The 26286-nt window shown below is 38.2% G+C and overlaps 1 protein-coding gene across 1 annotated transcript in view; it reads left to right on the top strand.

Moving 5' to 3' along the window:
- ROBO1 (roundabout guidance receptor 1) overlaps window positions 1–26286 on the top strand; it is a 641108-nt gene that overhangs the window by 205107 nt on the left and 409715 nt on the right. Inside the window, exon 2 of the mRNA XM_063126766.1 lies at window positions 12069–12152. Coding sequence (XP_062982836.1) covers window positions 12069–12152 — 84 coding nt within the window. The remainder of the gene's footprint in view (window positions 1–12068; window positions 12153–26286) is intronic.

Genomic DNA, 26286 nt, shown 5'->3' with positions numbered 1-26286 from the left:
AAACATCACATGGCATCATCACACAGGCAGGCCACATGAAAACAACAAATCAGAAAAGGGTCACATAAAATAGTGGTGCATGATGTCGTGGAACACTACTCAATTCCAAACTACAGCTCCAAAGGTATACAATTATTATTTTTTACATGGAATTAGATTCCATAAAAAAGGAGAACCCTCATGTAAGCTTATATGGATGAAATTATTACATTCTGAGTAAATAATGAATTCACTCAGGGTAAGTGTGCCCATCACCAGAGAATAGATCCTGTAGAATTATGTGGGACATACAAGTGAATATGAATAAAACTGAAGTCTTTGTCTCTTTTCCAGAAGAAAGTGTAGTCTCTTGTTCCCAACTTCCGTGCATTCGTTTGACAGGTGGGATAGAGATTACATCTCTAGTAAACAGCATTAATGTTCGTGCAAGACTCCAGCATCATGAATGGGAGCAGGCTGTGAGTAAACATTACAAACCCCATTTGTGCACCTACACCTGTACACCAAGCCTCCAAGGTCATTCCGGCAACCCCAAAAAAGTTCATTTCTGCAACCCAAAAAATGTATGAACAATATCACAGACCTTGATAATAAAATAATCTGATTGTGGTCATGGTCTTATCTTTATTCCCTGTATAAGCATTATAAGATGAAATACCAATCCAGTTAAAGAATAATCAAATGTTCTGTTTTACCAGTATCAAAGCTTTGTTTGCCAAAGACATTTATCAGCCTATCAGACATGAAACGTGTATTTTTTTTCTGAACCCTAACCAGTAGTTGCTTAGATTTCTCTCTTCAATTAAATTAATTTTTCTTTCATCACCAGTGGGTGATTTTCTGGATTAAAATAATAATAATAAATTGGATCAATTTACTAGTGTCCTATTATAATAGACTCCTCCCACCTGTACTTTTTATGAGATCACATTTTACTGTACAGCAACAAATTAGAATTATATCTGGGAGGAATAAACACCTGTATATTTGTTTCAACATCTTTGCATGGCTTAAATGATATCATTTTTCAGTGCTTATTTATGTATTGCATTGGGCCCTATATCTACAAGAATCCCCCTCAAATTATTTTAGGGGTTGTTCCCAGATATCTGTGAAATTGCAGCCACTGGCTAATGCTCTCTTGCTCAAGTTGTCCAATATTACAAATTGACAACATCTTGAGATAACTGTTAGGTTGCTCTAAACCCTTAATGCCCCTTGCTGTGCTGCATGATTGCCTATGTGATATTAATTTTCTAAGGCTGGATTTTGACAAGATAGAACAGTTATTGATTATCATTCCCCCCCAGCTGTTTCATTTATCCCTGCTGTCTGAGTTCATAAACTTTGAAGTAATTTTTGACCCTACGCTTTCTTTTGAGATCCACATTGATCATACAGAGGACTGCAATCCTTAGACACAAACTTTCATAAAGTGCTGAGGAGTGATACACTAATTTACTATCTATTTCATAATCCTTCCAAGTTCTGGTTCTTAGATCTTGTCTTGTGTGTATATAGATTTTATCACTTGGACAATTATTGACTAGCTTCTGTTTTGTTCATCAAGTTTCTTTCAAACATTCACAGTTACATCAGCAGTTGTTAAAGCCCAGAATTTGACCGTAGTGTTGTTTTCCATAAGGATCAACATATTTGAAATAGGTGGAAATCCATTAATGTATTAATCTACTTTTACTAAAATAAAGGTTTTTGGAAAGTAGTCAAAGACCTAAACATATTATGTAGTTACCTCTATCTCAAGTAAATGTTTTACAACATCCTTTTTATAGTATAATTGTATGGTTAAAGTCTTTTTCTTAAGAAATTTCTTATAAAAAGAAACAGCGAATCCTTTTAAACAGGTGGAATAAAAGCTGGAGAGAGTATAGAGACCTTGTCAATAGGGTTTACTTTTACTTTTCAATGTCGACGTACACATTGGCGCATATGAGGGATATGTCTGCACCAGCTATAGTTCCCTGGATATGTCTCAGCAAAGACAGCTGTTTCAAAGTTTATGGTCATGGTCCGGCTATGCTTGCTGTAGGTCATCAGCCTTTCCCACTATCAGCACCTCATCAACTATTGTCTGAATTCCTTCCAGGCTTGTGTCAACCTGTTTTGAAAAACCTTGGAGGCAGGACTGATGCCCATTGGCATTCTTAGCCAGCAATATCTCCCAAATGCTGTGGCAAATGCTGTCAAACAACTGGATTCTTCATCCAGCTCAGTATGCCAGAATGCCCATTCTGCCGTGCCAGGCAAAGCCTAAGCCACGGGGAGGGATTTGTGGGCGGCGCAAGGGGGAGACTGGCCATCCTGCATTGGGCAGGAATTCGCGCCACTTTGGACTGGGAGGGGACTTGACCAGATATAAGCTGGTCACTTACCCCTGGCGAGCATTCATAGGCACTGTTACAGTGATAGGTGATTCCCGAGGGCTCCCAGTGTTGAGCCTTGAGGCTGGGCTGAGGGATAAGGACCATCTATGAGGCCGACCTCTCTCACCCACCTTGAGCCAGGGGGGCATGGGTTGGGGGTGACAAGGGAAGGTCTCCCTACCCCATCAGGGGATGGACAGCAGGGCGGCGAGAAATAGAGTGCCACCCGCTGGGCCAAGAAAGCTCGCCCCTCTGCATAGAAGGTCTGCTTGCAGGCTTGACTGGATGCCCGACAGGAACCCTTTGCAGATCTTGAATAAAAGTGGCCCAGTTTAAATCCAATCTGTGGTGTCGTCTCTTATTTCTTGCGTCCGCCCCACAATCCATTTTTGACATGTCAGGTGGAGAATCGTCTTGCTTTTGACAGATCTGGCAATATACCTTCAATAGTGAGCAATGGAAAATGACTTCTTCCGAGTGCTTTGTTTAATGGCTTTGAATCTATCCATGTTTTGAGTTTCCCTGATGGTTTTCAGATCACTGCCAGACTGATTATCCAATCTGCACTTTTCTCAATTTCAGCTACCCTAATCCCCATGCTTTTCTCTAAGGTCAAATCTACTTCCCTCAGCAATCCCTCTCTTACCTGAGTGTCCTGTATTCCACCCATAATCTTGTCCCTTATATCTCCAAAACTGCAATTGGCTCCTAGTATCTTTAAATTAGTGCAACATTCCTCAGTGCCTTTCTCTATTGCTTGGCCCCGCATGTTTCCACTCTTTCATTCTGGGGTTGCAGTAGGCAACAATTATTATAGCCGAAGTATGCTGTGCCTGAGGAAAGTTTACACACAGTGTCTCACTTATTTCTCTCCCCACTTTCTCCAGTCAACTATATAAATATCATTTTCACAACTTCTTCTTATCGGCCATTGCAATGTCCATAGAGAGATTAAACTCCTCTCCAGGTTTTCCAGGCCTGGGCTAAACTCTGAGCTTGCAGGTTTAATGTGCTTGATGGCTTCAGGGCCTCCTTCATCCTTCCTTTATTTATTTCTTGGTTTTTGTTTATTTGGTTTTTTTGGGAGGGGGGTTATAAGTTTGGAATAAGTTTGTTCTTCTTCTGTATAGGTTTCCATCACCTGCATCCCGCATACTGACTGTGCCTTCCAAATCAACCTATTTTTTAAAAAATGTTGTTTTTATACTGTTGTTTTTATGTTTTTAAATTTTGTATACTTTTTAAATGTTCACTGTTTTTAACTTTCGTAAACAGCCCAGAGAGCTTCGGCTATGGGGCGGTATATAAATGTAACAAATAAATAAATAAATAAATAAATATTTTGTTTATTTAAACAAAGCCTTTCCACTGAGCTCTCTCAGCCTGTGGCCTCTCTCCCTCTTCAGGCCAGAAGCAATGGGTATTGCCCTCAGTAATTTCCTGGTTCCTCCCAGGAAGCACAACCAATGCAGGCCAAATCCAAGACTTCTTTCACATTGTTATAGCTACTGCCATCCACACCAGATTGCCTCTACAGACTCCATATTTGATTAAGGCTTGCTTCTCGGATACTCAAGGTATTCACTTCCACTGCATGTTCCTCCCAACGTCTGGACAGAGGGTTATGTGAAGGATTTCTCCCTATCAAGTTCAATACTTTAAAAAGGAATTTAAGGTACTTACATATGAGTGAATCTGCTCACAGCAGACATTGAGCCTGAGTAGCAAGCTGACAGGAGCAAAATTACATCTATGTAATTTTAACTCCTTGGGCGGGGGGGGGGGACCTCTTCCCTAAAGTTCTCTAGTTTAGAAGCTGGTTGTTTTCAAGGAAGTTCCAGCCTGCCTCATTGCATGTGGCACTTGCAAGTAACGCTTAAACTGCTTTTTGTAGTATAGAGCCCAAATCTTCAAAGAAGAATAGAAAAAAATGGGACATGGAAGCACTAATGCACAAGCAGTTTTTCATACCTATTGCCTGGTCACAGTGTCCATACATACCAGTGTTTGAAAATATAAAAGACAAAGATTTATGTTCTTTACCTCTAACCTTGAACTGGGAGTATAAGAATTTGGTTTTAGTTCATTGTAGATCAGGATTTACCGAGATTGCACCTTCCAAACTCAAACACAGACCCAAAAACAGTCTGCAGTCAAAGTCCATACATTTTTGAGCTTATTATGCAGTTCATGGACTAAAGAAAAATGTGTTCAAATGCATACATTTGAAATATAAACATGAAAATTTGTATTCAGCTAATATATTCTAATTATGTGATAAAATAGGGGTGGAAAAACTCAGACCCTCTTCGGGTCCCAGTTGAGCTCTCCAAATGGCCAGGTCCATTTCCTTGCCCTGCTCCCTGTTGCCTGATCACCCAAAAACTGGTGACTTCCCAGTTTTTGTGCAGTTTCCCCCCTTTGTAAAGGGTTGTAATGGCTTTGCTAAGGCTTTAGTTACTGGCAGTAAAAGTTTTAAGCTACAATATGCTTTTGTTTTGAGGTGTTTTGGCCACACCCAACCCTGGAATGCAACCCCAGGCACCTTTGCCAAAATGGAATTCAGCCCTCAGGCTGAAAGAGGTTCTGCACCCGTGTGCTAAAAAGAAACAAACATCGACTATTCTCCATATTGCCAAGCTTTGAGGTGGACCTACAAATTGCAACCATGCATGAGGATTCAGGCTGCTTGTTGAAAAGAGATTTTATTGAGATGTAGTTAAGAAACTGCTAAACCACAGCAGTTAGATAGATCAGATCTAAAATATGACATGGTTTCATAGTCATAGAAGATCTCAGTTCTGAGCTAGCCTTCTGAGTTTGCAAATTCATTATAAGGGAGTATTTATATGTCAATATACAACAAACATAGTTTTCTGCAGCAATCTGGGTTTTAAAGGATGTGGAGGTCCTTTTTCATAGCAGTATACCTCATATATATCTACAGTATATACAGTATGTGTGTCTATAGGTAAATTGGAGGTGCATTGAAGTTTAGCAGACATTTGTATCTTTCTCTTTTTTCGTGAAGGATGTGGGAAGGCAAAAAGATATTTTATCATTTGAAAATTGGTCATTGCGCCTAATGTGTTTAGTCATAGAAAATATAATATACTGCCAATGCTGTATAAATACTACAATTAAATAATAACAGTGGTAGTGATAGTTCTGATAGTTTCTTGGATATTAGCCATGTATTGCAATATTCTACTATTCCATCTTATTTGCCACCATTTTCATAAATACGTCGAATATTATTCACAAACTTTTGTAAATGGCCTATGATGATCCATACTAATCTTCACTGCAGAGTTCCCAGTCTGTAAATCACCACTACCCAAATAGTTCTGAATGCTGGAATGACTTTTTCCCATTAAATGCTGATCTATTATAATATCTGTTTAGTTCATAAACTTATATTTTTTTCAGGATATCATTTTTGTGACATTAGGTTGTATCCAAAGAAGTCCTTCTATTTGGAGGAGGGGCTTTGATCCAATGGTGGATCCTACAAATGGAAGAGGGAGAGGTGGGTTTTGCCCACATGGTTCAATATGTGGTCACCTTAGAAATACCACAGGCATTTGATTGTCAGTCTTTGAAAGGATATTTGAATTTTTCTCTAGTACTAGATAAACTATACATTCATGTTACAATGTATCTCTCTCAAAATGAACAGATGGGGATAAAGATGAAATACTTGTTTCATTTTCTAATACTCACTGTTGATGTAAGTGATAAAACTAAATTGACCTTTTCCCATTAATGGGAAGACTATATAACAGTGATTACTGTGTCTCAAAGAAGTATAAACAAAATAACTTACTAAACGCTCATTTGCCATCACTTCATCTTACTTTGCATTTTGCTTCTTTTGAGCATCTCTTCATTAATTGGTAGATTTTATCTAGCCCATACTGCTGGATTTCTGGACAGCATTATGAAATGACATTTTGAAGATGATCATTAATAAAAGATTAGGAAAAAGCAAATGAGTATAAACTACTATCAATATTAGAACTGTGTTCTGCAAATTGGATCAATTCTCATTGATTTCTTTCACTAATCTAGAGTAATGTAGGAAGATGCATCTGGAAAAGAGTGCTGAACACATTGAAAACCCAGTGTGAGAAATGATGTGTCTTTAAAGATCAGTTTGTAATGTTAAGGTTGTGGATAGCAACAAAGGAAGTCAGTGACTGCCTGAAATGGCTCCTATCTGAATTTGGTTTATAGTATCAATTCATCTTATTGTACACTCAGCATATACACTATCTAACCTCCTGCTCTTGATAAATTTGTTGAAAATCTAGATTGTTTGATGATAATTAATAGGAGACTCAAAATGCCTAGAAAAGAATGGACTCCTGAGTATGAAAGTAATTTTGTTCACTAATACTGCAATGGCAGACTTTTAGCTGCATCTATCAATATTGGTACCTATGAAAGCTGTACAAAAATGTTTGAATATCCTACTGGTGATTGGCCTGCTAATCTTGGTACAATATATACTTCAAGTATATAAATTAGAATGTAATTTATGGAAATTATATAAACTGTGATATATAAGTAGTAGCAAACAAAGATTTAAATGGCATTAAATATTGATTTAGAGTGGGGAGTCAATGGTTTTAATCAACACAATTGTAAATTAGTAGTAATAAAGTATTTATAAGTTGAACCTTTTAAAGATCATACATTGAAACAATATTATATTCTTTATGAAATTTTAACTTATTAACTATTCACAAAGATCAGTCCTCTCTTTTGAAATATGCATGAAAAATGTGGGCAGGGCAATGAATGATAGTCCTTAAAATGGTTTTTGTAAATATAGAATGGAGTTAAATGTATAGGGATTGAAATACCTTTGTCAAACTTACTTAATATGGGATGGGCAACTTTGGGAGGTCAAAGAACCATTTCCCCCCTGGACACCACCCCACTGGCTTCACATCCCCACCCCCGCCCCTGGTACTCCAGAATAAGCAGGTGGAGGATTGTAATACTTGGAGCAACTTTCCAAAGGCACAATGGAAAGTTATGCATACACCCAACTTGATGTGGGTGTGTTTATGTTTGTGTGTAATAGTGAACACATCAAATACATCTGGAAAATACAGCCAGTGCAAACAACTTTGAAAGTTCAATATGAAGATGCAATTTACTTGGTCTAATCCAGAATGTTCCTTCTTAAGCTTGTTGAACGATAAGTGAAATACACTTCATTCTACTTCGAATTAGGTGTGAATTGGTCAAGACATGAAAATACAAATGAGAGCATATTAAAAGTACCTTGAGGCAGGAAGGTCTCAAATACTACCTGAGCATTTAGTGTTAGAAACTTTGGCATTAGAATTTTAAACAACTGGACCAGCAACCAAATATTGCAGTGTATTCTAAGCTTCTAACTCCTAACCCTAAAACTCTGCTAATAGGAATGTTTCTGTTCAGAACACAAGCCAGCCTTGAATGTAAGAGCTTTGTAGTGCTGTTCAGGGCTCCCGAGGGGTATTTCAGGATGGTAGAAATGAAAAAGGACATACATTTCTTCCTCTCCAGAACCTGCCCCCGCCCCCGCTCACACATTGGAGGGCTCAGATTCAGCCCTAGACCTGAACAGTATATATCAGGAATGGGAAGGAAGCCTCTGTAAAGAGAGAGAAAGAAAAGTTTTTTTTTTTTCATTCCTAAAAGCTCCACATTAATTTAGGGAGAAGTTTTCTATGGTCATGATATGCACCCCACCATCCTAAACCTCCACTCCCATTTTCTATAAACTGGTAATGGCTCAAGCAGACGAACTGCCACCCATTTTTCTTTTTTTCTCCCCAGCTGACACCTACAACATTCCATGGCTATACTGTCATTAGTCGTAGGTGTGCACAAGGGGTGTGCCAGGTGTGCCCAGGCACACCCTAATGTCTCAAGCAATAAGCACCAAATTGAGGGGGACATTGAGTAGGGATTCAGAGGAGGATGGAGATGCAGTGAGAACGGTCCTACAGCTGACACCCCCCGACAGCGCCCCATTGCTCCTGGCAGCAGGAGCAAAAAGGAATCATTCTGCTAGGAGCCCCTCTGCCAGGAGCCACACTTCAAAGAGGCCAGGAGGAATGACTCTGAAGGCTAATATTGCCTTGTAAGCCCCTTCTCCGGCCAGTGTCACCACAAAGCCCCATCAATGCTGGGCCCTTCCATGGTCAAGAAAGCCAAACGCGGAGTTGCTCATCAGTGTCTACAGTGTTTAATAAACAAACGAATAAAAATAATGTCCTTTATGACTGAGTATTCAATAAATGCTCACCTTTAAAAAAACGAGTGCACACCCTAATGAAATGTGCTGCATGTTCTTAGTGTTCTATAGGTCCTTGAAAGCACAGCACATAGGTCTTTTTGGAGCTTTTTAAAAAACTTTTAAAAACTTCTCTATATCTGAGACCCTACAGGTATGTAGAAATGACTATCTAAGTAGCACATGTAAAGATTATGTTTCTCTAACACAGGTCAAACCAGTGTATCAAACACCCATTCTGTGGTGTGAACAACTCCAAAAATTGACACGAATGTAAGATTTTTCAGAGACTCAGGAAAATACAGAGCAGTGGTCTAATCAGAGTATGTCTTTATTAAACCAACTTTAATATCAATAAATACTTAGAGGGAGGTCCAGCAGAATCTTTCATGGCTGCCTGATTATATCTACTTTGTATATGAAGAGAGCCTCAGTCCCCATTAAAACTTGGAGTGAAACTGTTCCATATTCTGATATGCTAGAATTGCTATGAAAACATGCCGTGGATTTTTAAATATTACATCCTATTTTGAGGTGGCTCTGAGGGCATGTCTAGATGACTGTTTATCCCAGGGATCACCAGGATCATCCCTGTGCATCCACATCACACACAGGATCCCGGGGGCAGGGAGGCATGATCCCTCCCTTGCCCCAGGATAATGGGCACCACTTTTGTCCCAGTTTTTCCCGTGGTCTCGGGATAATCCTGAGACCATGGGATGTGTGGGCACCCATCCCAGTTTTTTCCTGGCTCCTCGCAAGTAACCGCGGGGAGCCGGGCACGGGGCACGGAGCTCCTCAGCTCCTCTTCCTCCCAGGATGTCACGCGTGCGTGTAGACTGAGGGGGAGGATCTCACAATCATCATATTATGAGATCATCCCCCTCCACCCCCCTCATCTAGCCATGGCCTGAGTCAAACTACACTTTACACTATTTGAATAGTGTGTAGGTGAGGGTTAGTGTTTTTCTTTCTCTTTACTTTAGTGTAAGCATGGATGGCTCCAATTTGGATCAGATCTATCATGCACCAGGAGAAGAGGGTTAAACTTCCGCTCTGCCACCATTTAATTAATGGAGTGCTAACAAAATTAAAAAGGCTCCATTGGTATCAAATATGCAGCTTGGCTCTGTTTTGCTTCCAAACTAAAAGGCACAGGATCATCAGTGTTGGGTAGGGAATGACAATATCAGTTTCTTTCCTAGGATATAATAAATTTTGATGGTTTCTATTTCATTCAGCATCTGTGACAATGCCTACTGACTTTAGCAGTGAGTTTCCCATTCTTAATAGAAGGCATTGAACAAGAACATCAGTGCTCGGCTTTTCAAAATGTCTGCTAAGATCCAAAGAACTGTGTGACTACTTCCATGCATCCAAGATAGCAGTCTTTTTTACACATTGAAGGAGACTTTCAAAATCAGACCGTGCTATATAACAAGAAAGCTTGTTCAAAGAAAACATGTAAAAAAATCCCGCATAGCATGGAAGCTCTTGAGCCCACTCACATTGTTGTTTGAAAAACCAAACAGGAGTAGTCATAGCTTATATAAATAAAGAGAATAAATATATTTAGGACTAAAATAGTTGCCTAGGAAAGCTTTTCAAAACATTACCGTAATTTACATATACTGAAAGTAAAGTGGGGTGAGCAACACCACTGTTTTTAATATTAAGATTCTAAGTGTGTCACTTTTGTCCTAAAAAGTAATAATGAAGTATGAAAAGACTGTTTCAGATTTGATCTGTGTTTTTGAATTGGTAGCAATACCTCCATAAACAGAAAAAGAAAACATGGTATCTCTGCCACTTAATTTACCAAAAGGGCTACCTGGCTGCTCTTTACTGTTGTAATTCACAGCTAGCCCATCAGCTTCCTGCATGCAAATAGGAGAACAGTATGTTGGAGTAGAATTTTGATACACTTGCTACACAGCCTCTGTCAGACCAGCTCTCAAGGATGTTCATGAGATTGCCTATTACTGAGGCAGCAAAGATAAATGGATGAAAAATTGAGCGTTTTTCACCTTTCTCCTCTATCTTATCCGCAAAAGCTATATTCCAAAAAAGACCTCAGTAATATCAAAGGACACTGCCAATTTTTAAAAAAAACTTGCTTTGTAATGGGAAAAACTCAATTTATATAGTCTGAAATTCTTTATTCTTCCTTCCTCATAAAGGGTTCTGTGTTTTTCCAAAGCAGGAATTACATATTTTTCAGTATAGTCAAAGATATATGTGTCTTTAATAAAAAGCATGCAAGAATTAAAGTATATTTAAATCTTTCCACTTTATGTTATTTAACAATCATAGGAATTCTGAATATAAATCATTCATTTTTGAAATAGATTCAATGTACATAGAGATAAACCTAAAATAAAACCTGTAAGTAATTACCTGTCTTGTTTGAATTCAGGTTACTCTCTTTGCAAAGTAAGACACAAATATATAAGATTCATAGAAAGTTTTGAAATTTCAGGGATTTATAATCATCTTTATATCATCATAATTTTCTAGCTCTCAGTATTTTCTGATTGACTTTTAATTGTGTAAGGATTATATGGTATTAAAAATAAAATACATATGCTTTTGATGTAATTAATATCATACTAAATCAGCACTTATTTTCATGGCAAGTGCTTTTTCCATTTTAAGAACCTCTGCACTGTGAATGATCTAAGAATACTTTGCTCGCTATTTACTTTTATAGAATCCTACTCTATGTTATTTTTAAAACATGAACTTGAAATGATTTCCTTGATATTGCCCTTCAGTTCAGAAAAACTCTCTCTCTTCCTCTTCATTATAAACTGTTGCCGTTCACTAGATGTGATCATTCTGCTTTCTTTTGCCCCTAACTCCAGAGAAGGAATAGCACTTATGCAAGCCCTCCTCCTTATTTGACAAGACACTGCTTTTTCCCCTTCCCACAAAGAGGTAAAGTCCCCTGAGACTGTAATTGCCAGGAGATGAAGCAATGATGGGGAGTGATCACAGTCAATAGCTTTGATTAACAATAAGGTAGAAAATTAGCAATGCTAGCATTCAACTACCCTGCCTCCTCTTCCCCATATGTCCACCACAGCATGTGCTGGCTGCTCTGCAGAGTGTAGACAGAACACTTTAGAAGCTGTGAAATCAGAGTGAAGGTGCAACAGAGGACTAAATAGTAAACAGAAGGGAGGTTTAAAAGCCAGAAGGAATGTTACTGAAGATATTACAGAAGTTAATTCAGCCAATGGCATGGAAGGATGAAATGTGCTGTGTGCTGTCACTATTTGTTTTTCTGTCATATGTGGATTTACTTGTATATGGACATTATTTGATCGAAATGGCATCTACTGTTACTACTGTGAACCCATCAGCATCTCTGATGTTATTTCCGACAGACTCTGATGACCTAGAGAGAGGAAACGACAGCGGAACGCCACTTCCCACCTCAGATAATGAGGACAATTCGCTGGGCTACACAGGTAGAGTGTTTCTTTCCAAACTATTCCTTCCACTTTGCTGCTTCCATTTGCCATTCCCTCCTGTACAGAGTGATGCCACTATCATACAACATTCATATTCATCCCTGAAGATGCAAATATACTACTAGGGTGTGGGTGAAAATAAGTTGTTTTTCTGAAGTCGAATGAAGTTTTTTTTACAGCTGTGTGACATCCATATTCTTGAGAGGAATGCAATCTGTAATATTGTTGAAATGATGTAATTTGTTCCAGTCTTGATTTTTGAGAAAACTACATATAGAATTTACTTCAAAGTAATTTGTTTTTAAAAGCTTGAGTATTCGTTTTCATCTCCACTATTTGTAGATATATTATTGGGGTTTTGGGTGTGGGTGGGTGGGTGTGTTTGCTTTACAAGTCTCTTTAGTCTACATCACATTAGGCATGTTATATCTGCATCACATGAAGCTACATCAGAAAAAGAAAAGAAAAGAAACTGAAATGATTAACAATGGTAATGACAGGGTGGTGTCTCAGAAATCTTTTTTCAATTCTTCCATCCTTATTAACACTGAACACTATACAATTAACCCTACTGTCATCCCAATTACACATGTGTCAACTCTGAATCTGTCCCATTGAGTTTTCTCATGAAATAATGTGCTAGTCAGCAAGGATGACCATTACTAATCTGAAAAGGAGATTATTGTACTTCCCACTTTATAAAGTTATACTCCTAAGAAAAGGGGAGCAGTTGTAGATTTGATAAATTCATCAATATATGTACTAGTAAAGATTATTTCAGTTGCTTGGAATGAATGAAATTTTAGGAATTACAAAATCCCATGTACTTTACAATTATTCATTTAGGTAAAAAAAGAGAAAATAATCCATGTTCAAAATTACACTTGTATCAAAGGAATGAGCAAATGGTAGAAGATAGCAATGAAGTCATAAATACCTGTATACAGTACTACTTTAATGACACCTGCTTGCTTTACTGGTTCCAAATAATATTTAATTTTCAACACATGATAGGTCACACAGGTGATGTTATTGTTTTGCCAAATTCATGTATTCTTTCAGAAATAATTCCTTCTACAAGATAATTAAAATAAGTAACATTAAGTTCCTCTTCTATGTGTAAAGTAAACAATAGGAAGAAAACCTGGTGTGGCTTTCAGTTCATTTGAAATATTTAAAAGAAATAAGGTAAGGTTTTTCAACCTTCAAATAGGTGCATTTGAGGGTTTTATGCCAAATGTGTGGCAAATAAGCCAACTCACTGGTCAGAGAACAGAACATAGTAGGTTTGAATTTATAAGTGGTCATATTTAGACTATTCTCATAAATCCAATGATGACATAGATGCTCCATGCTACAAAGGGCTTTCTAATTCTATTCTATGGATATTATCCAACACTGCCCGTATGCTAGCAAGACTTACCATTAGTGCAACAGGAAGCTAGAAGACCCTGAAGCAAGCAGAAACACTTGTTTCAGAACAGGACAAATTAGCAGAGCTTGCAGAAGGAAGCTCCACTGACTTGTCTTGTTCTAGAATTGAACATTTCGGCTCATTCCCAGGATTGCACTACCTTTCTGTTGTGATAGTAATGGGTCCCTCTAGTGCAACAGAAACTGTGTGAGTGCAAAGGCAAGATTGGATACTGCTCTATGTTAGGAACAGCTCTGTGTATGAACTCCCATTGCACATGTAAAGTTGTCAATGATACTAAAGGAAGGGAGAGTTCTATAATCACATTCAAGTCCTGAACCAAACTTAACTGGTGATAACATATTCTGAAGAACAGCTACTGGGAAGAAACTTATTGTTTTTGCCCATTTTATCAGATGAGGTAAATTCAAGACTGGTGAAAATCTCAAGTTGTTAGGTCTCTTTCTCCTCTGTACTAATTTTCTTCTCCCTCATACAAGCACTGGTACTTTCTTGCAACCAACAGGGGGGGGGGGGGATTTAAAAGATTACTAGTTAAATGCCTTTGCACATTTAATATCCTTCTCAGGAAACTGGGTTTCTACCCCTAGGATAGCTTTCCCATGAGATTATAGGCCAACAGTTGAAATCTTGGGAGTCCTTCTCTAGGCAGAAACAAGTACAGAACAGAAGGGTTCCCACCCCCACACCACATCCTATTTCACAATAGGATACCATAGTAAATAGACTTGGCAAGCTGGATTTACAAGTTTACTAAATTCATGCTTATGCTAAAACTACAAAAGAAGCAAGCAAAAGAGTTACATTTTTACCAACTCATGAGAGAAGGTGGGCATTGCAAGTGAGAATAAATGCTCCATAAACTAAATTATATATCTTGGTTTTGGAAACGGGTTTTTAGGTCATTTTTAAGTATATTTTTGGTTTGTGTACCCTTAGCCAGGCTGTGTCATGAACTTATTTCAGGAATGTATGCTATACAGTCCCCTATCTTCCTCAAGCCAGGCAGGTTGTGTCTCCCTAACAAAATGTCTATACCTGTTTCATCTTCTTTTCTCACTGGAGTTTTCTAGGTTTTCTACCTTGGACGTTTCTGTCTGGAGTCACTCAGGTAGCCCATGGTATAACAATGGCCAAAGGCATTTGAGCCGGGCAGCTTCACTTTCCGTTTTGGCAATTGTTTCAGTTCAGAGCCCTAGATACAGTCATTGTCCAAAACATCATTGTCTTCTTGCTGTTTATGTGATCCTTGAGAATGGAGATCACATAGACCCTGTTCAGATGACATGCTAAACCACGGTGGTTAAGTACTTTGAGCTAAACATTATGGCTTAGTGTGTCATGTAAACCATGACTTAGCGTGTCATGTGAATCATTTCTAACAGATAACCACTGTTTAAACACACTCACTATTTGCTGCAAAGGGGTTAGTGACTTAACCATGGCTTAGCATGTTGTCTGAACAGGCCCAACGTCATCATGATGATGTCATAATTCCACATAGCTAATCATATTTGGCTGTGGGATAATGTCATTGAGAACAGATAGAGCAACTGTTTTCAGTATCATAATGTCTGAGGAGGGAAAGGAATATATCCTTGTTGCTGAGGTAGGTGACTAAGCTAATGCTCTTTGTTTTGATGTGGTGCACTGTGGTGATTCATATGTGGCAAAACAGGGAGCATTGGCCTAATCCCATCCTTTCCTGGAAAACATTTTTACACACAAACACCCCTTTGAGCCCTTCCCCTGAAAATCACTAGCACAAAAAGCTTTAAATGCTCAGAAATATTGGCCCTGCTTTGGGATCATGACTAAAGGTCACATTTAAAATGAAATGTCTGAAATGCATTTTCATATTTCTTGTACTACAGTCCATTGTGTCAAGAGAGTTTACCAAGTTCCAGTTCCATTCTAAAACAAGTCAAATGTCTACACAGAAATTTAAACTACCAGTAACCTCTTGTAGGCCAATCATACAATGTAAAAGTGGAACTCATATTGAACAAAAGGCACTATGATATGATGAGCTAATAAATAGTGAGACAAAAATAATGGCACACAGGAGGAGGAGGAGGAGGAGGAGGAGGAGGAGGAAGAAGAAGAAGAAGAAGAAGAAGAAGAAGAAGAAGAAGAAGAAGAAGCCGCCAGTAATGGTCTTTCTCTCTATATATATAAAACCTAGAAAGGGTCATGGCAAGTATTTGCTAACTATGCCCTAGCACAGGGGTGGAAAATCGCCACCACTTAGGACAGATGTGGCTTGCAGCCTCTTCTCCTGACATCCCATCCACTCAGTCAACAGCTTTCGATGCTTCCACAGGGAGCAGTCTTGTAGCAGGTGCTTGTCTGAAACTCTGAGAAGCCACTGCCAGTCAATGTAGAAAGTACTAAGTAACTTTCTAAAATGTTTGTAGAAAGTAACTTTCTACAGTGGAACAATATTTTGATTTAGTATAAGGCAGCTTCCTATGTTCCTATGAAAAGCCTTAAAACACATTGAGTTGGATCCAGATTTAACCACACTTTGAGCAGACCCATTGAAATCAATGCGGCATAAGCTAGTCATGACTATTCTGTTTGGATCCAACCCATTAAGGTTGTTTATACTGCAGTTCAAAATTAAACCTTGCTCTTACTGTAAACAACATCCAGCTACTTACATCTGTTCGTTTTCCTCACTTAAAAGTAAGCATGGGGGACACAATCGGAATTAGGAACCTAGCAGGGGTATAGCAGGCTTTCGTCCCCTGTGATCTGCTGCAGTCCCAAACCAGATTGGGCACCTGCACCTGCAATTTGCATATGACTTTTTTCCTATGTGAATTGCAAGTGTACCCCCTGGAAACTACATACGCACATCTAAAATATGTGAAATGTTTCTCAAGTATTTTCATCTTCTATAATATTTTTCATACCCGAAAATTGCAGAATAGAATGTAGTATATGCTGTGGAAATTATTCCATTAGTAGTAAATCAAAATGACCAAAATAACTTGTTACTTCATCATATTCATTGTACTTTTATGTTGTATTTTTTATTTACCATTCTTCTTTGAGCAGTATCTACATGCAAATAAAATACATCAATATTAAGACAGAACTAGTATGACCTGCTTAACCCCCTGTTCAGTGATCATGAAATTCCAACAAATTAACAGGAGTGCTCTTTTTCACTGGCAGCTTGTCCCGTAGTTAATAAATCTGCTAGGTTGAGTAGGTGAGACTTTGCAGTTGTCCTCACACAGATTTTTGAAAAATACAAAATATTGCTTCTTCACTGAGAAGGAAACTATTGAATTTTTAACTAAAGGGACAGGTGAATAATCAAACTACAGAAAAACAGAACATATTAAGTACTGTAGGCTTCAAACCTACAGTTTGTTATTTCCACTAGAACTCTTTAGCTGACCCATTGCTTTTCTCCAATTAACTGGAAGTAAAGTTAAAATGGAATTAAAATGGAGGCTCCACACAATATAGGGCTATATTATCCACTGTTTTCTAATAGTTCCCATTTTAGGGTAAGTCTAGGTCCCCCTATGCTATATAATCACAAGTAAGTCTTATTCATCAAAGATTCCCAGCAATAATAATTAAAAGTTTCTACCATGCCATTCATGACTCAGCTTGGTAGAGACCCCTGGCAAAAATGGTGGTTTATGTCCAGGGCACATAGCTTCAATGAGGGCTAAGAAGCATAGAATGTGATAAAAGAAAATGAACAATTAAATACTTTGGAAATGAGAATGTTGTAGAATGTAGCAGGAAGGAGGCAGTGAATGGAGATTGATAAATTAGCTGGTCATAAGATGAGGGAAACAGGCAGTAGAAGACTGAAGGATCAACTAGGAGGGCAGAGTAGAGAACCCAGAAGACAAGTCAGGCACAGAGAAAAAATATTTATTTATTTATTATTACATTTTTATACCGCCCAATAGCCGAAGCTCTCTGGGCAGTTCTAGGTGGAAAAATGAGCATCATAGTGTACAGTCATTCTACTAAGCATGTAGGACTCAGCGTGACTGGTTGCTCCTGTACTTTGGGGCTCAGTTTGATAAGGTAGGAGGCCTAATTAGAAAGGAAACCAGAAGCAACAATGGGAAACCTCCTTTTACTTCCTTCTTTATGCTCTTTCACAGTTGCCGCGCCATTGTTCCCAAATGAACAATGTTTTTTTTCACCTGTCTTTGTGTAGTTTGTGTTTGTTAGTTTGTTATGTTTCCAAATGATCACAAATGAGTTAAAGTTTATTAAGATAATGTATATAATAATTATATATACATATCATATGTGTAATATTTTCATCATAATAATTGCATTTTTATGTAAAAAGGCGTAGAAGGAATAAAATTAAAATATATTCACTTTATAGTTTAGATACTATTAGCCAATGTAATTAATAAAGTAAGAACTTCTGTTGATTGCTTTAGGAGTTCTAAAAAAATTAAATCATGAGATGTTTCTGCATACCCTATCTTTGTTCCCCTTTATATTCATCAGTGGCTACGAAATAATTTCTAAGATTGCATTGTGCTTTGTTACTGAAGTGTGCTCGTGCATTATAAAAAGAAGGCAGCACATTTCCTGTTTAACTTGCCGTGACATAAATATTGGGGAATCATTTAACAGTTCAGTGAATACAGCTCATGTTACCCTGTCTTGTATGATGACTTGTTAAATTAGCAACACAGCTAAACATTTTCAGATAAGGTTCATTACTACTTATTAGGGTGGTATTTACAATCCTTATTAGCAGGATATTTTAAGAGAAACTTCCAAAACATTGCATACTTTGGGTAAGATTACTTAATACTCATTTTGACATACAGTATCAGTGGCCCATACCAGTTTTTCGTGTGGCACGGTCTTAAATGTATCTATGTTTGTATTCTCAATGCCCTTGTATGAGAGGAAAGTACTGAGAAATGTTCCTGTGATTAATCAAATGGCGGACCATAAATTATTATCCTTTATTCCACCAATGTGGGGGAGATGTTCATACATTTTCTAGTAAAAAAAACCCTGCAACAACTTAACAATATGGCATATGCAAGGAGTAATTCTCAGTCTGCAAGATGTAATTTAAAGGGTGCCTAAACGTGATCTACTTTAGTTATGGCTGGCTTCTGTGAAAACTTAGGTCAGAATAATAATAAACATGTAAATATTGCAGGGAAACATGGATTGGACGTTATCAGTCAAAATGGTCGGTTGCTTATTTACCTGATTTTTAGTTCTGATTTTCTACTCACCAATACTATTTTGATTAATAAGGATATATTTAGGGAAAGATTAAATGTTCCTCATGACAACTGTTTATGAATATCTTCTACATAAAGAGGTCATGTGATTGTAGGCCTTTGGAGAGCACATAACATGATTATCCAATCATCTTTCTGTAGCAGGAAAATCTCTAAATAAATGGGCAAGGAAAACTGATGGCACAATTTTCTCATGACTCAAGCTACATGATGAGCAGCCTCACATGCTGTATCTATTGCTAGACTGTATTGTTTCCTATTGTAGGTGGGGGATTGAATATTCAGATACTCCCCATATAACACCCCCCCTCAAAATCCTGGACATATAAAATGAGCCTATCAGGGAGACAGTAGCTTAGCTTCCTTCCTGGCATGCCAGTTTTGTCAGAGGGTTTTGTTTTCCTATATGGGGGCATTCAAATATTAGATCTTCCTGCATTGTGAAATGGTTCACTATGTCAAGAGATGCATCAGGTGAGGTTGCTGATTATTTATTTCATATCCTAATCAAGATTTAGAGAGAGAAATTCTAAAAGTGAATTGAAGAAGACTTTTAAGAAGATAATTATTTAAAGGACGTATCTTTACCAGGTGATTCTATACTGTCTACTGAGAAGTAAGCCCTATTGAATTCAATTAAACTATCTCAGGTAAATGTGATATAGAAATAAGAGCAGGGTAACGTAAAGTCTACATATGAATTGAAGGAAGGATTGCCATTTGGAGATAATTTTATTGAAGAGCAGGTGAAGCCATGTTGAAGACTTGGCATCTGTAGATGAGATGTATCAACACTAAGATGCTGTGAATTGTTTGATATATATGGGACTTCTGAAGCAGATGAAGATTTGTTGGTAAGTTTTTAAAAAAACAACCACCACAGTTGTCTTCAGAAAAAGAAGGTTTAATGAGATGGATGCAATACTTCAAAGAGGTTCTCATGGACTTAGTCCTACTACAAACCTCATAGTCAACCATGACAGTTCATTAAAACAGTTCCAGTTGAATTATTGAATTCCTGGATACAATTGAGTAGATAAAGAATGGTAGAGCTACTGAACAGGATTTAATTAATGCTAAACACTGGGCGACTCTTCAGTTATTAAAACTAGCTGAACTATTCAATGAAGTATGGGAAAAAGAGACTGTTCCCAAGGAGTGAAAGCACAGCGTCATTGTCAAGATGCCAAAGAGGATGCTCTTACAGATGAGAAGAATTGGAGGGGAGTTTACCTGCTTCCTGTAGTTGAGAGCCTTCTGTTGAATTGTTTGAAGAAAGAGTTAATGGAGAACTATATTCCGGGGTGGGGGTGGGGGATCAAGTTGGCTTTTGGCCTGGTGGGTCATGTGACAATCAGTCACGCTGAGAACATTTAGGGGGAAATGCATAGAATTGCCATACTCACTGTGTGCAATTTCACTGACATCACAAAAGATTCAGCAGTCTATAGTTTAGCATTACATGCCTTATCTAGTTCAAGTATGACTTCAACCAGAAAATAAGCTGAGACTTATCTAAATCATTGCTCACATGTTGTTTACAGAAAAAGCATTGCAGTTTTCCATAAAAATACAGTATGCTTTAAAGTTTAAAAAATGCAAAAAAATGTAATCCTTACATGGTTATTTATTTCCTTTTTGCTTTAAATCTATTTTATTTTGAATCCATAACAACTTGAAGAGGAGAAAACAAAACAGACACACTTCTATACCAAAGCCAAACTACCAATGTCAACAATAAATGGCAAATCAGAAAATGCAACATAAAATTAGTGTTTTTTCTCATTGTTTTCTACAAGCAGTAATTATTTTAGCCCTGGGAAACCAAAGAACAAGAGAGGGGTATATAAAGGAACTAGGAAGTTGCAATTCTAGACAATGGAAACTTTTACTCTAAAATGTTTTGTCTTTTTAGATTCAATGGTCATCAACAGTTTATAAATCTTAGAGGTTCACTGGTGTTTGTTGGGTTGTTTTGTGGGGAGTTTGAACTGTTTTTTTGTTTTGTTTTGTTTTTTTTAATTTACAAATGTATATACTTCTGCGTAGTTCCATTGCTTTATTTTGGGGTAGCTGTGTTTTGCTCCATACTGATAAACATTCTTTAATGTTGAAATTACATTTTCTAGATTTCTGAAATTACTCACAGAGCGACTTTTCTACCATGGCCCCCAAATAACCCCTCTTTTGCAATTTTATTTTAACATTACATCTAGCCAGAAGAAGACTCCTACAAAGTTTTCTATTTTGTAACTTTTTGGTTGGTCCTATTAGAAGATATTGTCCAGTCAATCACATTCCTTGCTCCTCATTTTTCTAAATTTTCTTCCAAATATGGTGGTGCTAATGGTGATATTACCATACTGTCTTTTGAAAGCATTAGATAGGAATTGTATGATGCACCTCAGAGCTTTTCCTCATGACCAGTCTCTATATGGAAATAATTTTCATGGGTTTTTTGTTCATCTACATCCAGTCAATGTTTTGTTCATCTATGATGAACCTAAGACAGACTGCAGAACAGTATCTGTTCTGACAGAAGTGGATGATTGATTGGGGTCCTTTAGCTTCTTTTAGTTCCCTTTGTTTAACCCCTTATGTTTCTGGCTGCCTGATTTGTTTACATAGCCACTAAACATGGCAGTACACTGTGTATGTGTAGGAACAAGAACTTTATTCACATATATTTGGGGCCTACTAGAAGTACTGGCTTCCACTGTCCCTGGGATCAGTGTCCCTGATTAATATGTTTTGACTCCCTATTCACAAGGAACTCTGGTACTGATAGTTCTTAAGAGAGCATGTCACACAGGGAAGCAAAATATCCCTGTCTCTCAAACAACACGTCATTTAATGATACAAATACAGTGTAATGGTTCTAGAGAAGAGCTGAGCAAGCAATTTGCTGTTTAGAATGCTAGGTCTCCTGCTCTAACACTGCTTCTGATTGGCTCCAGCAAACCTCACAAGATCTGGAGACTATCAGAGATTATAGCTTCCATAAATAACCTACACTTTAACCTCATGATATTGGGGTTTAGCCTCATGATAATGCAGTTGTTAACTGGGACAGGCCCTTCTGGATCTCAAAGCCCCATTAAGTGTCCCCCTTGGTTGGGCAGAGGGAACAAGTAGGAACCTACAATACAATGTATCTCCAGCTTCTAAGAAGAGTAATCCTGCTTGGGGTTCCAACTAGCCTGGAACACATGTCTTATAGTGCTGTTCAGGTTTCTTGTGGAGGCTGGGGGCAGGTTTAAAGGAGGGGGCAATGGGGAAAAGACACTTTTTATCTCATCCCTCAGGGCTTTTCAGTGCTGTGCTAAATATCAAGCAACAGGTGATATGTAAGACCTCTGACTGAGATTCTAGAGAGCTGTTGACAGAGTAAAAATACTCGGCTAGATGGACAACTTGACAATTTAACCTGGTGCAAACTAGTCTGCAATGTTTCTATAGTGCTGGAGGACTCGGATTTAGGCCTGCTAGCGCTGAGCATTTCATGGCTGCTTAGCAAGACAGTGGTGCCATCACAGAAGGGCCCTACTCAGAATGATGAGCAGAGGTCCCTCAAATGCAGCAGCTCTGGCTTGAACATTTTGCAGTAAGTGAAGTAATACACATTACTAGCTAAAGAGCGCCCCCTTCTCCCTGCATAAGACTTTTATATCCATAGACTAAAATCACCTAACTCCATCCCTCCAGCTAGTGGCGGGGTCAGGGGTTGATTCTGGAGATTTCTGAAACATCCCTGTACATTGAGGAGAAGAGAGTTTTTCTACCTCAAAGTGCATATTCCCCCAACCCTAGTCCTACACCCCGGATAGTTACCTACAAGTCTTTAGGGCAGGGCTAGCTGATTTTGTAGCCTCCACTGCCCCTCTGTCACCCCACTGCCATATTTGCCACAGGAATTTGGCAGTACATCAGCAAGGAGGAAATGTTGATTTTCCTTTAAAACCAGCTGCACGTTGTTTTAAGGGAAATCAGTGGTTCCCCCCCACCCCCATGATAAGTTTTGGGGGGGGGTATTCCACCACCACCCCAAAGACCCCTGGAGGTTTCCCACCCCTGCGGCTTAGGGACTTCAGTAAGCCAATTCCATTTCCAATTTTCCTTTGTTGTTGTTTTCATCAGCTTGACACTTTAATGTTCCAAACCTGGAAGCTCACAGGTGCTCATCAGGCCATGTTAAAAACATTTTCTTTCTTATGATATGCATGTGTGTTCCTAAATCATATATTTGTGTACCTAGGGAATCCTCTGTGCATGTAAAAATAACTCCTTCAGTTTTGAGTGGTCCCATTTTGTTTCCAAACTGATAAGCACTCAACCACTTGAGTTTACTATTAATTATTCAATTATTTATATAACGCCATCATTGTGAATAGTGCTGTACAAAGTACAAAAGGGTAGGTTCTTGCCCTAAGGTGTTTCTAAATGAAAAGTCAATGCAGGGAAAACAACAGAGGAAGGAGATGGAAATAAACATAGGGAGAATATTAAATGCAAGCTATATGGATACTTTGTCTATATACCATTGCATATGTCTCTAACATGGGTTTTAGGGAGGAGATAAAGAATGTAAAGCTGTGCAGTTAAGTAGTTATTTTTGAGAACATGCTTAAAGATAGCAACTGAAAATGAGTTTCATCCCGAGACTGGTTCATTGTCATCCACAATGCACAATGCCCCTCTTATAACTAAACATCTGGATAAACATTTCTCAGGTTTGAATATGCATCCCCAGGGCACATAAACAAGAAGAAAACTGTGCAATCGGCCCACAGGGAAGCTTTTGTCATTTTAGTGGGATCTTCACATTGTCTCCAAAGAAAGATTTGCCCAAGTACAGGTGTGCAAGATTAGCCTCCACATATTGTTAACAGCTGTACCATATGAATGACAACTTCACATCACTATTTCATCCTGGAATGCTAGACTCTAGACTTGCCAGAAGCCAGTGATAGTCCTTATAGACAGAATATGACTAGATTTTAAAATAAAATAGCATCCACTCCAAAGCATATTAATGACAGTATTTAACAACTGTGCAGATCACATCTTGGGGCTGAGGGCACTCCACGAGTGTACTAATGGTTACATTTCCGTTGTGTTCAAGGGGTACTAGATTATCTATTAGAGCTAAGAGTGGTAAAGAGAGCAAATCCTCCAAAATGATAAAAGTTGAAACGAAGTATATTTAAGTAATGTGGAATAGCTAAATTACCATGATTCTCCCCCACTTAACCCAATATATGTAAATAAAAGGGCTGTACATTCACACTCTTATTTAGTTGTTTTATTTGGGAACCAATGAAGCACCTCCTTTTCCATTTGTCTTTTTTGAGGAGGAACTTTTTCAGACATTCTTTTTAATGTCTGAAAACATGTCATTGGCATATATAGTCGTATGTTTTTTATTTTCCCTTCCACATACTGCATACCTTAGGCGAGAATAAATGCCTGCCAGCAAGAGAGAAAGATAGATGGATGATAGGTAGGCACACCCCTTGAGCCCAAACCTATTATTGCTCGATGAAAGGCAGAGGAACCCAGAGGAAAGAAACAGGCTGCGGACTGAGACCATAGAATTGCTGGAAGCAGCCATGTGCAAAAGGTGTGCAGGGATACATTGTAAAGAAGTAGACATTGTTTTACAAAATATCCTGTAACTGGTCCTAGATACCTGACCTTCTCAATACATGAACTGTATCAAGATTACGTTAATAATAATAATAATCATCATCATCATCATCATCATCTCATTTTTCTTTCCTAAAGTTAGTCATTCAGTAAAAAGCATTCAAATTATGATAGGTTGTATTCAGACAAAGTTAATTGTTGTAAACCACCCAGAGAGCTTCGGCTGGGGGGCGGTATATAAATGTAATAAAATAAATAAATAAATAAAGTAAAACCAGCCATGCTTAAGTGCAATTGAAATCAGGGTGATAAGTTGGTCTCAACTGAAATTAAATGCCATTGCTTTAAATGGATCCTATGTACAATGAACATATCCTGGATCTAATCCAGTGCGACTAATTAAATAAGCTGTGGGAGTGATGGCTATAAAAAAGTATTGTGCTTTTTTAATGCAAATATCATTATTTTGAACTAGGACTGACACATTAATTGACCCAATTAATTTATTAAGACTGTAATCCTAAGCACACATTCCTAGGAGTAAGTGCTGCTAAACACACAGTGGGACTTGCATCTGAATAAACGTGCATGGGGTTGCCCTGTAAGCTTCTGGGGCCTCATTATGTCATCTCCCATGTTGAAGCAATCCCTTGCAGCTCTCCCCACCTCACCAGGCAGCTGGAGCATATGATTTATCATAAGGCTCCGTCACATGTAATTTTCCCCCTGCTTTGTCTCCATGTTGTTGTTTTTGCCTCCGATGCTCTTTCACTTGTTTGCGCTTCCACTCCACTCCACTCCAACCCACCCCTTCTCTTTCTCCCTCCAGTTCATTGGTTTCTCCTTCCCCCCTTTAACAAGACAGGTTCTGTCAGATGAGTACTTCAACTAGACCACCTTTCTGCCTGGCAAAAAAAGAACAACCCTTTAGTCTGGCTCTTTGGGGGCATCGAAGGAGTACAATCCTGTCTCTGCAGAGATTCGGGCATTGTACGATTTTTAAAAACGCTTTCGAGCCTGGTATGCAGGGTTTGGGTTTTATATTGAGGCTGGGAGATGCAATCCATTCAAGCCAACAGCAAATCTCCCATCAGAGCACACACTGCCCCCCTGCCCCGCCCCCCAACAATACACTTAGGGAAAATAATCCAGACTTTAGGCATTCTAGGAAAAGAACAGAAAGGCTGGGGAAGAAGTGGGGTGTCAGCAGGACAGGCACGGTGTCATGTGAGTACCGTGCTGCAAATATGCACACCAGAGAGTGCACTAAATCACTGGTGTGATGGAGCTCATAGTGCCTCTGAGTAGGTGTAGAATGCATTTTCATCTCGTATGCATTCACTTCTTAACTAATTATAAACAAGACATTGGGGGTGGGGGGTGGGGATGAAAAGTGGGGCAACCTTTTGGCTTTTCTGAAAGCTAAAACTCAAACCCAGATAGAAACACTAAAGAAATTCCACAAGAGTGCATTGAGTAATTGCAAAGTATATTTGCATCACTCATACTAATACAGGGAGAGGCTGACAACATAACAATTGTCATCTTCATCATTATCATCATTATCATCATTTAGTATTTAAATATTTATAAATATTATTTTGCATTTATGCAAATTAATGCAAAAAAATAAATGATTGGTTAATTTACTGAAAATGAAACAATTAATTGACTTAGACATTTTAAATCTTATGTCATTTGTTTGAATTCAGCAAATGACAAGGTTTTATGGTTCTCAGCAGAATTACTCGTAACAAGTGCAAATTAAAATATATCTTATTGGACT

Source organism: Elgaria multicarinata, chromosome 5 (genome assembly GCF_023053635.1).
Source record: "Elgaria multicarinata webbii isolate HBS135686 ecotype San Diego chromosome 5, rElgMul1.1.pri, whole genome shotgun sequence".
NCBI lineage: Eukaryota > Metazoa > Chordata > Lepidosauria > Squamata > Anguidae > Elgaria > Elgaria multicarinata.
This window is presented reverse-complemented; position numbering and strand designations above follow the sequence as displayed.